Below are 16411 nucleotides of genomic sequence, written 5' to 3'. Positions count from 1 at the left end.
TGAAAATTCAGACCTCTGGGCCTCGCTGTAAAGGATCTGTTGTAGGTGCGTTGAGAAGCTCGAAAAGCTGCTTCGTTTGCCCTCTCACCCTTCATTTCAGATAAAATAATTAACCACAAAAAAACTGAAATAGTCTCTGACCTGCTTCCTTGAAAGTGGGTACTGTTGGTTCCTAGAGGTGCTGAATGTAAATGTGGATGGAGCAGCGTGAAACTGCTTTGTTTTCTATACACATGCATGCATACACATATACACACACAAATGTACCTAAGGCATGTGTGCAATTAATGTTGATAGGTCGTTTCCATTGGTGACTAGGAAAAAAGTCAAACGCTAGGTAGGTGCCTGCCATTTAAAACTTTCTACTTGATCTACTGTGGAAACTTCTAGGTTGAGAACCAAATCTGGAAAGGATAAAGGGCAAATCCAACCATCTTTTAAATTTTCATATGCTTGACTAGCTCTTGAGTTTCATATCCCATTTATGTTCTTTTATTATTATTTTAGAATTATTATTAGATTTTCAAGACTATTTTGATAGATGGGAAAACATGTCAGTGGCTTCAGCTATGTAGATCAATAGTGGAAAATGCGCATTGTGGCCCAGCGAGGTGGCTCACGCCTGTCATCTTCATTTTTTTTTTTTCTTTTTTGTTGCAGTTTGGCCGGGGCCACCCTTGGCATATGGGGCCGATGTCCTACCCACTGAACCACAGGTGCCACCCACACCTGTATCTTAGCATTCTGGGAGGCTGAGGCTGGTGGATTGCTTGAACTCACATTTTTGAGACCAGCCTGAGCAAGAGCTAGACTCCTCCTCTAAAAATAGCCTGGCTGTTGAGGCAGGCACCTATAGTCCCAGCTACTCAGTATGGTGAGGCAAGAGGATTGCTTGAGCCCAAGAGTTTGAGGTTGCTGTGAGTTATGATGGCATAGCACTCTACAGAGGGCAACAAAGTGAGACTGTGTCTCAAAAAAAAAAAAAAAAAAGGCATTTTATCCTGTCTGCAGAAAGGCATTGAAATAAGGTAACAGGGATTATACCAATATCACAGTTTGGATAAGTTTGTTTAATGGTTGCAGGAAAGCCCCATCTTCCTAGCCTCACTACAGATCATTCTTCCTAAAACAGTTCTAAAAACGAGTTCCTCTGGATTTTGTACTGCCGTTTCATAAGTGCAACTGCAAGATGATATGACATGTAATCTGGGAAAATAAGCATGGGAATTGGTTAATGCTGAAACAAGGCCGCAGCCCAATGTAAGTAGGTAATAGCAAGTTACTCAACCCCTCTGAACCTCCTGCCTTGCAGTTTCTGTGAACTTTTGAAACACCAACATAAAAGGCCTGGGACATAATAAATACTGAGTAATTAGGTACAATTGGAATATCTAAATAATACATTATAAAAGTTATAAATTCATGTAAATAAAGCCCTGGGGGCAGTTAATACTTTATTGTGGCTAATAGCTACTTTGGAAAAAATAAAAGAAATAGCTGAACATATAATGCTACATTAGGACTTTAAAAGTAAGGGTGTGTCTTAGTAAGTAGCTCTCATTTTTGTCTCTGAGCAAAGTGCTGAAGAGCTGAGGCTCTAGGGTTGGCTTTGCAAATCACTAGCAGTGCCACTGGGGCAAATTCCCTGATCCTCAGTCTCTTCAGTGGTAAAATTAGGTTGAGCTTAATGTGGTCAACCTAACCTCAGAGCAAAATGAATGGGATAGGTAAAGCTCTAAATAGTGCTTGAAATAGAGTGTAACAGTTAGATTTAATTTAATTATTTGCTCTCACTCCTGCTCAGACTGGTCTCACTCCTGGACTCTAATCCTCCCAACTCAGCCTACCAGAGTGCCAGTGTGAGCCACCATGCCTGGCATCCACTCCAGAAATTCTGATGTAATGTGGCTTGAGCATCAGAGATTTGAGTTTGCCAAGTGATTCCTATCTAAGTTTGAGCCCCCTGATGAAATGGGAGGCAGGAAATGCTCTTTTAGAAAGGGCCGCAGGAGTAGCTGTGGAGACGGTGAAGGTACGATGAACTCGATGCCTTCCCCCTGCACCCCAGGGTCCCATCCCTCCCACCACTATTTCTCTTTCCTAATACTCGAAACACTGCCTAGTAGATGCTGGTAGCAGTCTATTCATCTGTCTTTCCTGCTAGCCTCCAAGCTACATGAGGGCATACCTTTAGTGCCCAGCACAAAGTAGGTGTTCAGGAAATATATGAATGAAAAGTATAGTAGAATTTTGGTGTTTTTGAAAGTAGACACTGGGGGTCTACCTAGAGTTATAGTCTCCCAGGAGTGTCCTGGGCAAGTGTGTGTTAAAATCTCCATAGGTGATTATAGGGCTCATACCTGCTTAGGAACACCTCGTTTAGAGAAGTGATTATTAGGAGGGAAGAGAGTGGTGGAAAAGACAAATTTATTTTTGTTCTTTAAATACTGGGGGGGATTTTGGTCTTGTATTTATGTGAAAATACATCAGTATTCAATAACTCTGTTTTCTTTAATATTTTTATTTTATTTTATTTTTTTTGAGACAGTCTCATTCTGTCACCTTGGGTAGAGCACCATGGCTTCATAGCTCACAGCAACTCCAAACTCTAGGGCTCAAACAATCCTTCAGCCTCCCAAGTAGCCGGGACTACAGGTGCACACCACAATCCTGGCTCAGTTTTTTTTTTTTTTTTTGAGACAGAGCCTCAAGCCCTCACCCTGGGTAGAGTGCCATGGCATCACAGATCACAGCAACCTCCAACTCCTAGGCTCAAGCAAGTCTCCTGCCTCCGCCTCCCAAGTAGCTAGGACCACAGGCGCCTGCCACAATGCCTGGCTATTATTTGAATGCAGCCATCATTGTTGTTTGGCAGCCCGGGCTGGATTCAAACCCGCTAGCTCAGGTGTATGTGGCTGGCGCCTTAGCTGCTTGAGCCACAGGCGCTAAGCTCCCGGCTCAGTTTTTTTTTTTTTTTTTAACTTTGTTTATTTATTTATTTTTTGTAGAGACAGAGTCTCACTTTATGGCCCTCGGTACAGTGCCATGGTATCACACAGCTCACAGCAACCTCCAACTCCTGGGCTTAAGCAATTCTCTTGCCTCAGCCTCCCGAGCAGTTGGGACCACAGGCACCCGCCACAATGCCCAGCTATTTTTTGGTTGCAGTTCAGCCGGGGCCGGGTTTGAACCCACCACCCTTGGTATATGGGGCCGGCGCCCTACCGACTGAGCCACAGGTGCCGCCCTATTTATTTACTTTTTATTGTTAAATCATAGCTGTGTACATTTGTGCAATCAAGGGGTACAATGTGCTGGTTTCATACACAATCTGAAATATTCCCTTCAAACTGTTCAACATAGCCTTCATGGCATTTTCTTAGTTATTGTATGTAGACGTTTGTATTCTGCATTTAGTAGGTTTTGCCTGTACCCATTCTAAGATGCACAGTAGGTGTGGTCCCAGCCATTACCCTCCCTTCACTCTGACTTCCCCCCTCCCTTCCCCTTCCTTGGCCCTTTCCCCATATTCTTGTGCTATAGTTGGGTTATAGCCTTCATATGAAAGCTATAAATTAGCTCCATAGTAGGGCTGAGTACATTGGATACTTTTTCTTCCATTCTTGAGATACTTTGCTAAGAAGAATATGTTCCAGCTCTATCCATGTAAGCATGAAAGAGGTAAAGTCTCCATCTTTCCTTAAGTCCGCATAATATTCCGTGGTATACATGTACCACAATTGCTAGTCCATTCATGGGTCGATGAGCACTTGAGCTTCTTCCATGACTTAGCAATTATGAATTGGGCTGCAATAAACATTCTAGTACAGATGTCTTTGTTATATTGTGATTTTTGGTCTTCTGGGTATATACCTAGTAAAGGACTTATAGGATCGAATGGCAGGTCTATTTTTAGATCTCTAAGTGTTCTCTAAACATCCTTCCAGAAGGAACATATTAGTGTGCATTCCCACCAGCAGTGTAGAAGTGTGCCCTTTTCTCCACATCCACGCCAACATCTCTGGTTTGGGGATTTTGTTATGTGGGCTACTCTTGCTGGGGTTAGGTGATATCTCGAAGTAGTTTTGATTTGCATTTCTCTGATGATTAAGCTTTTTTTCATGTGTCTGTAGATCGTGTGTCTGTCTTTAGAGAAGTTTCTCTTCAAGTCCTTTGCCCACGCTGAGATGGGATCACTAGTTCTTTTCTTGCTAATACGTTTGAGTTCTCTGTAGATTCTGGTTATTAAACCTTTATTGGAGGTATAACCTGCAAATATTTTTTCCATTCTGAGGGCTGTTTGCTTGCTTTACTTTCTATGTTCTTGGCTGTGCAGAAGCTTTTTAGTTTGATCAGGTCCCAGTAATGTATTTTTTTTTACTGCTTCAATTTCCTGGGGAGTCCTCCTCATAAAATATTCACCTAGGCCAATTCCTTCAAGAGTTTTCCCTGCACTTTCTTCAAGTATTTTTATAGTTTCATGTCTTAAGTTTAAATCTTTTATCCAGTGAGAGTCTATCTTAGTTAATCATGAAAGGTGTGGGTCCAGTTTCAGTCTTTTACAGATCGCCAGCCAGTTCACTGAGCACCATTTGTTAAATAGGGAATCTTTTCCCCACTGAATGTTTTTAATTGGCTTGTCAAAGATCAAATAACGGTAAGTAGCTGGATTCATCTCTTGGTTCTCTATTCTGTTCCAGACATCTACTTCTCTGCTTTTGTGCCAATACCATGTTGTTTTGATCACTATCGATTTACAATACAGTCTCAGGTCTGGTAGCGTGATTCCTCCTGCTTTGTTTTTATTGCTCAGTAATGTTTTGGATATTCAAGGTTTTTTTCTGATTCCATATAAAACCAAGTATTATTTTTTTCAAGATCTTTAAAATATGACAATGGAGCTTTGATAGGAATTGCATTAAAATTATATATTGCTTTGGGTAGTATGGACATTTTAACGATGTTGATTCTTCTCAGCCATGAGCATGGTATGTTTTTCCATTTGTTAACATCTTCAGCTATTTCTTTTCTTAAAGTTTCATGGTTCTCTTTATAGAGATCTTTCACGTCTTTTGTTAGATGAATTCCCAGATATTTCATCTTCTTTGGCACTACTGTGAAAGGAATAGAGTCCTTGACTGTTTTTTCGGCCTGGCTGTTGTTGGTATATATAAAGGCTACAGATTTATGGGTGTTGATTTTGTAGCCTGAGACATTGCTGTATTCCTTGATCACTTCTAAAAGTTGTGTAGTGGTGTTTTCCAGATATACGATCATGTCATCTGCAAAGAGTGAAAGTTTGATCTCTTCTGACCCTATGTGGATACCCTTGATCACCTTTTCTTCCCTAATTGCAATGGCTAAAACTTCCATGACAATGTTAAAGAGCAATGGAGACAATGGGCAACCTTCCCTGGTTCCTGATCTAAGTGGAAATGTTTCAATTTAACTCCGTTCAATACAATATTTGCTGTGGGTTTGCTGTAGATGGCCTCTATTAGTTTAAGAAATGTCCCTTCTATGCTAATTTTCTTAAGTGTTCTGATCATGAAGTGATGCTGGATATTATCAAAAGCGTTATCTGCATCAATTGAGAGAATTATATGGTCTTTATTTTTTAGTTTGTTGTGCTGAATTACATTTATAGATTTACATATATTGAACCAGCCTTGAGAGCCTGGGATAAATCCCCCTTGGACATGGTGTATAATTTTTTTGATGTGTTGTTGGATTCTGTTTGTTAGGATCTTATTGAGTATTTTTGAGTCAATATTCATTAGTGACATTGGTCTATAATTTTCTTTTCTTGTTGGGTCTTTCCCTGGTTTGGTTGTTTGTTTCGTAGAATGTGTTGGGTAGTATTTCTTCTTTTTCTGTATTTTGGAGGAGGTTTAGTAATATAGGTACTAGTTCTTCTTTAAAGGTTTGGTAGAATTCTGATGTAAAGCCATCTGGTCCTGGGCTTTTCTTTTTAGGGAGATTTTGTATAGTTTATGCTATTTCAGAACTTGATATAGGCCTGTTCAACATTTCCACTTTGTTCTAGCTAAGTCTTGGTAGGGGGCGTACTTCCAAGTATTGGTCGATTTCTTTCAGATTTTCATATTTCTGAGAGTAAAGTTTCTTGTAATATTCATTAAGGATTTTTGAATTTCTGAGTGGTCTGTTGTTATTTCATCGTTACCATTTCTGATTGATGAAATTAGAGATTTTACTCTTTTTTTCCTGGTTATGTTGGCCAAAGGTTTATCTATTTCATTGATCTTTCGAATTTGGATAAAGCAACTTTTGGATTTATTGAGCTGTTGTATAATTCTTTTGTTTTCAATTTCATTGAATTCTGCTCTGATTTTGGTTATTTCTTTTCTTCTGCTGGGTTTGGGATTGGAATGTTCTTCCTTCTCCAGTTGCTTGAGATGTCCCGTTAAGTTATTAACTTCCTCTCTTTCTGTTTTCTTGAGGAAGGCTTGCAGTGCTATAAATTTCCCTCTTAGGACTGCCTTTGCAGTATCCCAGAGGTTCTGATAATTCTTGTTTTCATTGTTGTTCTGTTCCAAAAATTTGGCGATTTCCTTCTTAATCTCGTCTATAACCCATCTATCCTTCAGCATAAGGTTATTTAGCTTCCATGTTCTTGTATGGGTATGCAGATTCCTGTTGTTATTGAGTTCAACTTTTATTCCATGATGGTCTGAGAAGATGCAAAGAATAATTTCTTTTTTTTAAATTTGGTGAGTTTAGATTTGTGGCCCAGGATGTGGTCGATTTTGGAGTATGTTCTGTGGGCTGAGGAGAAGAATGTGTATTCAGTTTTGTTGGGATGAAATGTTCTGTAGATGTCTGTTAAGTCCAGATGTTGAATGGTTAAGTTTAAACCTAAGATTTCTTTGCTTATCTTCTTTTTTGGAGGATCTATCCAGCACTGCTAAATGGGTGTTAAAATCTCTAACTACTATGGAACTGGAGGAAATCAAGTTGCTCATGTCTGTTAGAGTTTCTTTTATAAATTGAGGTATGTTCTGGTTGGGTGCATAAATATTAATAATTGAAATCTCATCAGATTGAGTATCACCTTTAACAAACATGAAGTGTCGGGCGGCGGCTGTGGCTCAGTGAGTAGGGCGCCGGCTCCATATGCCGAGGGTGGCGGGTTCAAACCCAGCCTTTGCCAAACTGCAACAAAAAAAATAGCCGGGTGTTGTGGCGGGTGCCTGTAGTCCCAGCTGCTTGGGAGGCTGAGGCAAGAGAATCGCGTAAGCGCAAGAGTTAGAGGTTGCTGTGAGCCGTGTGACCTCATGGCACTTTACCGAGGGCAGTACAGTGAGACTGTCTCTACAAAAAAAAAAAAACAAAACAAAACATGAAGTGTCCATCTTTATCCTTCCTTATTTTGGTTGGTTTAAAGCCTATTGCATCTGCGAATAGATTGCAACACCTGCTTTTTTCTGCTTTCCAGTTGCCTGGAGTATAGATGACCATCCCTTCACCTTGAGTCTATATTTGTCTTTTAATGCAAGATGAGATTCTTGTATGTAGCAGATGTCTGGCTTGAGTTTTTGTATCCACTCGGCCAACCTGTGCCTCTTTAGAGCACAATTTAAACCATTCACATTAACTGAGAATATTGATAAGCCTTTCGAGAGTCCGGTGGACATTTTTAATCCTTTTGTGACTGTGGAAGTTGGAATTTGATCAAAATTTTCTGGGTGGGTTTACTTTTGTGGTAGAGGATTACATTGGTCTTTATGGAGGATAGGTCTGAGAATATCCTGGAGAGCTGGTTTAGTTGTGGCAAATTTCTTCAACATGTGAATGTCATTAAAGTATTTAATTTCTCCGTCATAAATGAAATTCAGTTTAGCTGGGTACAGGATCCTGGGCTGAAAGTTATTTTGTTTTAGGAGATTAAAAGTCAATGACCATTCTCTTCTAGCTTGAAAGATTTCAGCAGAGAGATCTGCAGTTATTCTTATATTCTTCCCCTTGTAGGTAATGGTTTTTCTTTCGTCTGCTGCTTTCAGAATTTTCTCCTTCATATTAACTTTTAGTGAAATTGATTATGATATGTCTGGGGATGTCTTATTTAGGTTGAGTTCTGCTGGAGTTCTGAAACTGTCAGCTATCTGAAATTCAGAATCTCCTGGCATGTCTGGAAAGTTCTGTTTTATAATCTCATGGAGAAGACACTCTGTGCCTTGTGAAGCCACTTCATCGCTTTCAGGGATCCCTTTAAGGCAAATATTAGTTTTCTTAGAATTATCCCAGAGCTCTCTGAGAGGGTGATCTGTTTTTGCCCTCCATTTCTCTTCCTCCCCGAGAGTTTGGGAGCATTCGAAAGCTTTGTCTTCAATGTCAGAAATCCTTTCTTCGGCTTGCTCCATTCTGTTACTGAGGGAGTCTACTGTGTTTCTCAGATCTTTGAGGGCTGCAACTTCTTGTCTCAGTGTGTCAAAATCTTTGGTCATTTGGTCTTTGAATTCGTTGAATTCTTGTGACATCTTTTGGGTTAGTGCTTGGAATTCTAATTCAATCTTATTTGCTTTCCAGATTCTGAATTCGATTTCTGACATCTCAGCTATTTGTTTGTGCATAGGATTTTGTGCTGTGTCTGCCCCATTGTTCCTTGGGGGAGTTGATTTACTCTGATCATTCATATTGCCAGAGTTTTTCCTTCGATTTTGTCTCATGATTGTTTTTCACCATTGCCTCTGGCCGTCCTCAGAGTTGGGGTGGTGTCTCTTCAAGATTAGACCCTGGGGGGATCACTCTATTGTTGCTAGATCTTTGTAGGGACTGACCCTGTGTAGCTTTTCTGGGGCTGTCCCAGCCAGGGAGTTCTGGTTGTGGGAGCAGCTCCAGAGTGTGTCATCCGCAGATCTAGCAACAGGGTAGGGGATGGTGCACACAGTTCTGGGAGTGCCTGGTGCCCAGGGACTTTGGCACAGAGGGCCCAAGGCTCCAGCAGTCTCTGGCCAGGAGAACGGCTCCGCTCAGATGCACGTGGCTACCAGAGTCCCTGGCCAGGGTCTTGCTATGTTGCATAGGATGGACTCAAACTCTTAGGCTCAAGCAGTCCTCCCACCTCAGCTTCCCAAAATGCTGAGATTACAGGCATGAGCCACTGGGCCTGGCTTTTTCTTAGGTTTGAAATTAATTTGGTTTTGCTCATAAATAGTCCTTTGTGTCTTTACCTTCTTTCTTAGTAGATTGTGGACAAAGAAGATGCACCAATAAGCAAATATTTGCTGAAATGAGTCTTTATTTGTAGAGTGCATTTATTTGCCTCTATATTGGTCCTAAGCTATCTAATGCCATCCTAACCATATAGATGCATTCTTCAGAAGAATAGGATGGTAATCATAACTAAATTGGTGCTATCAGGATTGCCATTGTTCTGTGGCTTTATTATTGCTCCTCCAATTAGTGTTTCTGTAGATAATGAGCTTGTAGTTATGTCAAGCCTTATTACTACCTGATTCTGCCTTATGTTTTTCCAGACATTGTGTGTTAAGATTAGATGTACCTGTGTGCAACACATTTGTTTCTGCACTTATTTTTTTCTTACTTGAAGTTGGCTAATAAGGTGAAATAGAAGAGGAAACAAGACCTTTATTTTTTCAAATGTGCTGCATTTCAAGAATCATTCTGAGGGTGGAGGTAGGGTAGGGAGTATGTAAGAGAAAATGGAGGCAGTGGTTGATTTAAATTTACCAACAGTCCACTAGGAGAGGAGCAGCTCCTCCTGGCATCTGCCTGGCATGCCGCCATGTCCCTTCTGCATGTCACGCGGTCACCTGTCCAGTAAATTTGCGGAGAGTGGCCTTGCGTGTGCTGTATCGTGCACATCCCTGCACAGCCTCTTCCGGAGCCGCTGAAGAGGAGCTGAGGAGAGCTTGGAGGCCACCTGCCTCCATTCTGGCAGGACCACGCTGGCATTAGCCCTTCCCCAAGCAAGAGAAAGTGCTTTTGAGGTAGGGGCTTGTGGACGTGGCTATTTGACAGTCATCACAGAACTATCTCGACTTCTTACCGAGCTGAAATAGTGGTCATAGTGCAGATGGGCTTTCCTGACTCTAGCCCTCGTGCCACTGGCCAGACCACACAAGAAACTCTGCAGCAAAAGCACTGCCTGAGATGGAGGCTATAATGCCAGCCTTCTGGTTCGGACAGACTGGAGAGAAACTCAAGCATGGAAGGCAGGTGCAACATGCTTTATTTGGCTCACAGGCTCTGGTGAGCAAGCACAGGAGGTCTGCCCTTGTCCAGCACCTGGAGCTGAGTGACATAGAAAGTCCACATTCGGTGACCCACGATCCACACATATAGAAGGTGTTGTGCACCTTTATACCCAAGGGAACAATAATGGCAGCATGCCAAGTAGCAGTCACATAAGCATGACTTCACTGTACACAGTCATGGCTACCTAGGAACACAAGGCACTTTCCCATGGGTAAGAAAGCCTAAACAGCTTTCTCTTGTCCCATACCCAAGGCCATGGGTGAGAAAGCCCAAATCACTTTTGTCTGTCCCTGTAGAGGCCTTTCTTTCAGTCTCATCCTTTAGAATGCTACCAAGGCTGCTTCTAGGCCTGCTGAGGTGCTGGGGGTGGCTCCAGGCTCCTGCTTCTGATGCCCACCCTTGCACCTCACTGTGTGGAGCCCCCACGCCAGCTGCACTCGGGCACCCCCAGCTTCCAGCTCACCAGCATGGGTCATGGGCCTCTATGCCATTGCTTTCAGCAAGTCCCTCGGTGCTTCGGCAGGGTGAGCTCCAGCAGTTCAGATCTGTACTCTGGGAGGAAGATACAGACTCAGCGTCTCACTGTTCACAACAGGGAAACTGAGGCATGAACCAAAACAATCCAAGAATCTGGAGAGGGGTACTTGGAGTTGACTTACGCATGTAAAAGGGCAGTTTTGTCATATTAATTTGTACTGCTAACAATTTTCTCTTGGGGATAGGTTTGCTAAAAAACATTTACATTTTTAAAAATTGACGTAATGGTGCACATTCATGGGGTACATAGTGATGTTTAAATATATGTAACTCGTAGTGATCAGATCAGTGTGACTGACATATCCTTCATCTCAAACATTTATCACTTCTTTGTGTTGGGAACATTCAGTCCCCTCCTCCTAGCTATCTGAAAGTGTATGCTGTACAATGGTTAACTATACTCATCCTACACTACTACAAAACAGGAGGACTTACTGCTGTCATCTAGCTGTAATCTTGTATCCTTTAACAAATCCATCCCTGCCCCTTCCTTCCCCTGTGGAGATGGGTGTTTGTTTCTTTTTTTCTAGCACCTCGGTAACCTCTGGCAAAGTCACAGTGAATGGCGTTCACCTGCATTACCAGCGGACGGGCCAGGGAGAACACGCAGTCCTGCTACTTCCTGGGATGTTGGGTCTGGACATTTTTTAATGGCTTTTACATGCTCTATAATCTATGATGCATTCACAGTACTAGCTGCCAAATATTGATTATTAATTTCAGTCTTTTGCCAAAATGTTTGAAATAAGGTATGCCAGTATCACACATAAGTGATTTAGAAAAGTAGATGACTTTCTACTACATGTATTTTTTATTCCTGTAAGTGCCCAGTTTCCCCCAGTTTGGGAGGGTGCCAGGGGTAAGGAAAGGGGTGTGGGAAGAAGGAGATGAGTAAGTTACCAGTCATCCCAATTGGCCTGATGTGGAGGGGTTTTCCAGGCACTAATCCAGTTTGGATTGATCACCCTGTTGTGGTGATAATATGTTCAATTAATATAAGAGGCAAGAAAAAATGACTTTTTGGAAATCAAAATTAGATTGGCACATTACCCTATCTTGATGTATAGGGCATAATAAAGCCCACTGGATCTCAGTCTCCTTTTCAGAACAGTGGTTCAGACGCAGACAGTTCAGAGGGAATATTTCTAGTGATCCCAAGACATCACAAATTTGGTTTTAAGGGGTTAGTGTTGATTTATTTTTTATTTAGTTAAATAATTCCCTTATACATAATAATCCCTCTGTATCCATGGGGCATTGGTTCCAGGACCCTATGCAAATACAAAAATCTATAGTTACTTAAGTCCCTGCCATAAAATGGTAAAGTATTAATATTATTTTTGCACGTCTTCCTGCATATTTTAAAACATCTCTAGATTATGGATAATATTTAATACAATGTAAATGCTATGTAAATAGTTGTTATACTGTACTGCTTAGAGAATAATCATAAGAAAATAACTGCATATTCAATACAGACCGAGCCATGTTTTTTAATATTTTTTAATTCACAGTAGGTTGAATCCACAGATGTGGAACCCATGGAGATGGAAAACTGTACTTATTCCTTGGGATTTGCTTTTTGTCTTTTTAAAAGTAAAGTGCTGAAATTATTTCAGTCAGTGATGGTTCCACTTGACCTGAGTGTGGTACCATTGTAGCAGCAAGGTCTCCTTGTCTAGATAGTATTTAGGATCCTTTTTTTCTTTAAGCTATTGTAATGAAAAAGGACATTCACTCCAATGGCCAATGGAAAGCTGAAGTTATCTGTAAAGACAATAATTTCCCAGCTTAGCTTTCCATTATTTCAATATTACACTAATTATCCAGGTATAAAAAACATATTAATTTAATTTTTGTTTAAGTAAAACATGACAGCATGATTTCAAAATCAAAAAGTGGAACAGTGAGCTTCTCTCTCCTACCCCATCCCCCCTATCCCCCGTCCCCCAGCTTCTCAGGTATCATATACTGGTAACTATGCACATCTCATCTTTAAACTTTCTTTTAAGGTTTCAGTATTCTTGGCACTAGACTTCAAATGTATGCATGTGTGCCAGAAAGCAAATTCCTGGTCAGGTGCAATGGCTCACACCTGTAATCCTAGTACTCTAAGAGGCTGAGCGAGGAGGATAGCTTGAGCTCAGCAGTTCAAGACCAGCCTGGTCAAGAGCAAAACCTGTCTCTACTAAAAACAGAAAAATTAGTCAGGTGTTGTGGCAGGCATCTGTAGTCCCAGCTACTTGGGAAGCTGAGGCAGGAGGATCACTGGAGCCCAGGAGTTTGAGGTTGCTGTGAGTGAGGCAGATGCCACAGTACTCAAGCTGAGCAACAGAGTGAGACTGTCGAAGGAAGGAGAAGGAAGGAAGGGAGGACAAGCAAGGCAGGCAGAAAAGGAAGAAAGCAAAGATCTTATTATTTCTGAAATTGGTCTTTTAGATGGTTCCCTTTTTTCCTACCTTCTCCAGATCAGTTTCTCAGCAGAAGTCTCTCAGGTCAGAGATTGAAAGAAAAGCCCCCTGATCAGAGCGGTAGCTGTAGTCTGCAGATCTGTTGATTTGTTTTTGTTTGGGTTTTCTGAATGATTTTCTCATCCCAAAAAAGATATCTCTTGTCAGGAAAAATGATGAGCCTTGATAATGGTAAATGATCCTGCATCATCTTGAAGGACATTTTCTAGAATAGCCAGTTTTTCAGGGAAAGTGTTTAGTGTTCATTTGTGGCCTGAACTATGAGTCCTCAGAAATCAGCAGGCTTTACACATAAAATGCTGCTGACTTACCCTTGGACCGGGTTCTTGAGAGTGGCCCTGTATGCAGTGGGTGTGGACACTCCACCACTTACAGTGACTGGGACAGCCAGTCAAGTCCATCAAAGGCCCAGGAATATGTGGGTCACTACAAAAGTTTTGATACAGACTGTGTTATGACCCATCATTTCACTTCCAAGAAACACAGCTGACAGCGTCCTTTTTGATTCACCCATGCAAGTTTCACTTTGCTCAGCTCATCGATGTTGCTGGGAGGGCTTCATTTATTTCCATTCACATGGATTTTATGTTTCTTGATTTTTGTGTATGTCAAAATTTTCATAATGACCCATGTATCGTTTTACTTGTTAACATAAGCCATTTTGAACTGCTTTGATGAAGCAAACTGATTTCTTTCCTCCATGTCCTCCCCACATTACATGTTTTAGGTTAGCTTTATAGTTTTTAATTAAAACAATAATGTCTTCAGGGGTATTCACTTTAACTCAGTAAAAAAAAACCAAAAAACGGAATTTTAGAATTCTGCTTTGAATAATTTCAGAATTCTGCTTTGAATAACTTTGAAAACAGAATTTTTGGGTTCTGTTTTTTCTACCTGGATAATAACGGAATTTTAGAATTCTGCTTTGAACCAAATTTCATAAATTTGTTTACAGATATTACAGACATCTTTCACTTAAGTCACGTTAAGTCATTAAAAAAAAAGATAAAAGATCCCAGAAGCATATCATCTATGTAAATTTATTTCTATACAGTTTCATTAATTCTTTTGTTTAAAAAGGAAGATTCAGTAAAGAGGTATTGAAAGCACTGAAATAATACCAAGGAAGACACAGGGCCTTGGTCCTTCTCAAAATAGCCACCAGGGGGAGATGGCAGGCAGGTCTGAACCCTCCAGGAAAGGTAGTTGGCCTCTCCGTGAATGGATTGGGTAGGTCAATGCAAGATCACTTTCCTGATTGCATTCTGGGCTGACTTTGGGTAGAAACAGGCTACTTTGCCTTAAAATTGTTACTGCTTCTGTTTTCACTGTAATGTGTGGGATACAAGGAAAGCATTCACCTCAGCATAACCAGGTGGCTATTTTTAGGAAGTGGAGAGACTGATTTTGGACCTCAGCTCAAGAACCTAAATAAGCAGCTCTTCACAGTGGTCGCCTGGGATCCTCGAGGATATGGGCATTCCAGACCTCCAGATCGAGATTTCCCAGTAGACTTTTTTGAAAGGGATGCGAAAGATGCTGTTGATTTGATGAAGGTGGGTCTCTTAGGGAGGTGCCCAGGGAAGGGAGGGTGCCTGGGCTTGTCTACATTTATTTTGTTTTATTGTTCTTTCTTTCTGCAAAGGTAATATGATGGGCGTCCTATAGAAAATTCAAAGAATTCAAATTAGGTGTAAAGAAGCAAGTAGAAATAGCTCACAATCTTGCTGTCTAAAGATAACCACTACCGAGACTTTAAGGCTCTGCCTTTCTGGCCGGGATTATTACCGTATTCCACCTAACGTTTTCCCAACTTACTATTTTCATTGAACAACTTTTCAAAAAGATACTCCATGTTCATAAATGCGCATTTACATCAGTCTTGTAATAGGCGCACGTTATTCCATCATGTGGATATACTACATTATGTCTTCGCCCATCTTCTGATGGTAGCTAATTTAATTTTTAGTTGCCTTTTTTGTGTGATTATAAATAACAGTGCAGTGAACATTCTGTTATTCATGAACATTTTAGTTTTCTTCCCCCCCCCCTTTTTTTTTTTTTTTGCTGTTTTAAACCGTATTGTTGTAAACATCCTGGACTGTGCTCTTAGCACACTTGTGGGAGAGTGTCATAGGAATCCAGGAGGTAACTTGCTGGGTGATAGAAGATGTAATGTTCATTTTATATATTGCCAAATTATTATCCATAGTACTTATACTAATTGATAGTCATGGCAGCAAATAATGCTATTATTTGTTAATTCTTTACCTTTAATTTTCTTAGTCATTCTATTCTTACTTCTTGGCAGTCTCTCACAGACAGAGTAATCTTGTCCATTTTCTTGCCAAACATATTTCAGACCCTGGTCGATTCACCCAAAGACTAACATAGCTTCCCCATGACACAGTCCTCCGACAGCTCAGTGGTAGCCATTCTTACCACAGATACAGTCAGTGACTTTATCAGATGCCCTACTTCACTTCCTCCAGCAAGTCCCAAGGTTTCCTCTCTGATCTACAGAACTGTTCTCAAAGTCCTTGCTGTGGCATGCTCACACACACCACTGTATGTATTTGTCATATCTAAGTATAATTAGTCTTTGATGATTCTAGTTTTGAGATTTATCCAACCAGAAGGTGTAGTTCCCTCATAATTCAGATCCATACTATATAGGGAAGTGGAATTGTTTTTCTAACAATTATATGTATACCAAAACTAATTGAGAAAATATACTGTGCTAGGATTTTTCTTTTATTACTGATCGATACTCTGACCCCACACCTGTATTCATTCCAAACATTAGTGACCCTTGGGTTCTTTCAGCAGAGAAGCAATAACCTGTGCTTTGCATCTTGTATTTATCACAGACACTGAAGTTTAAGAAGGTCTCTTTGCTGGGATGGAGTGACGGTGGCATCACCGCACTCATTGCTGCTGCAAAATATCCCGCTTACATCCACAAGATGGTGATCTGGGGCGCCAACGCCTACGTCACTGCCGAGGATAGCGTGATTTATGACGGTGGGTTCTGCCAGTCAGAGATGCCTTGACAATGGATGACTGTCTTCTCTCCCCACTTCTTGTCTCTTATTTTGAGAAAAGTCGTATCTGCTTCCAGTTCTCAACTCTAAGTTAGGAAGAATAATGAGTTCTTAGAAAAG

The 16411-nt window shown here is 40.9% G+C and overlaps 1 protein-coding gene across 1 annotated transcript in view; it reads left to right on the top strand.

Annotated features, from left to right (window-relative positions):
- The window catches only part of BPHL (biphenyl hydrolase like), a 33573-nt gene that overhangs the window by 495 nt on the left and 16667 nt on the right, over positions 1-16411 (top strand). Inside the window, exons 2-4 of the mRNA XM_053601864.1 lie at positions 11307-11410; positions 14637-14803; positions 16118-16271. Coding sequence (XP_053457839.1) covers positions 11307-11410; positions 14637-14803; positions 16118-16271 — 425 coding nt within the window. The remainder of the gene's footprint in view (positions 1-11306; positions 11411-14636; positions 14804-16117; positions 16272-16411) is intronic.

The sequence above is a fragment of the Nycticebus coucang genome, chromosome 9, assembly GCF_027406575.1.
Source record: "Nycticebus coucang isolate mNycCou1 chromosome 9, mNycCou1.pri, whole genome shotgun sequence".
NCBI lineage: Eukaryota > Metazoa > Chordata > Mammalia > Primates > Lorisidae > Nycticebus > Nycticebus coucang.
This window is presented reverse-complemented; position numbering and strand designations above follow the sequence as displayed.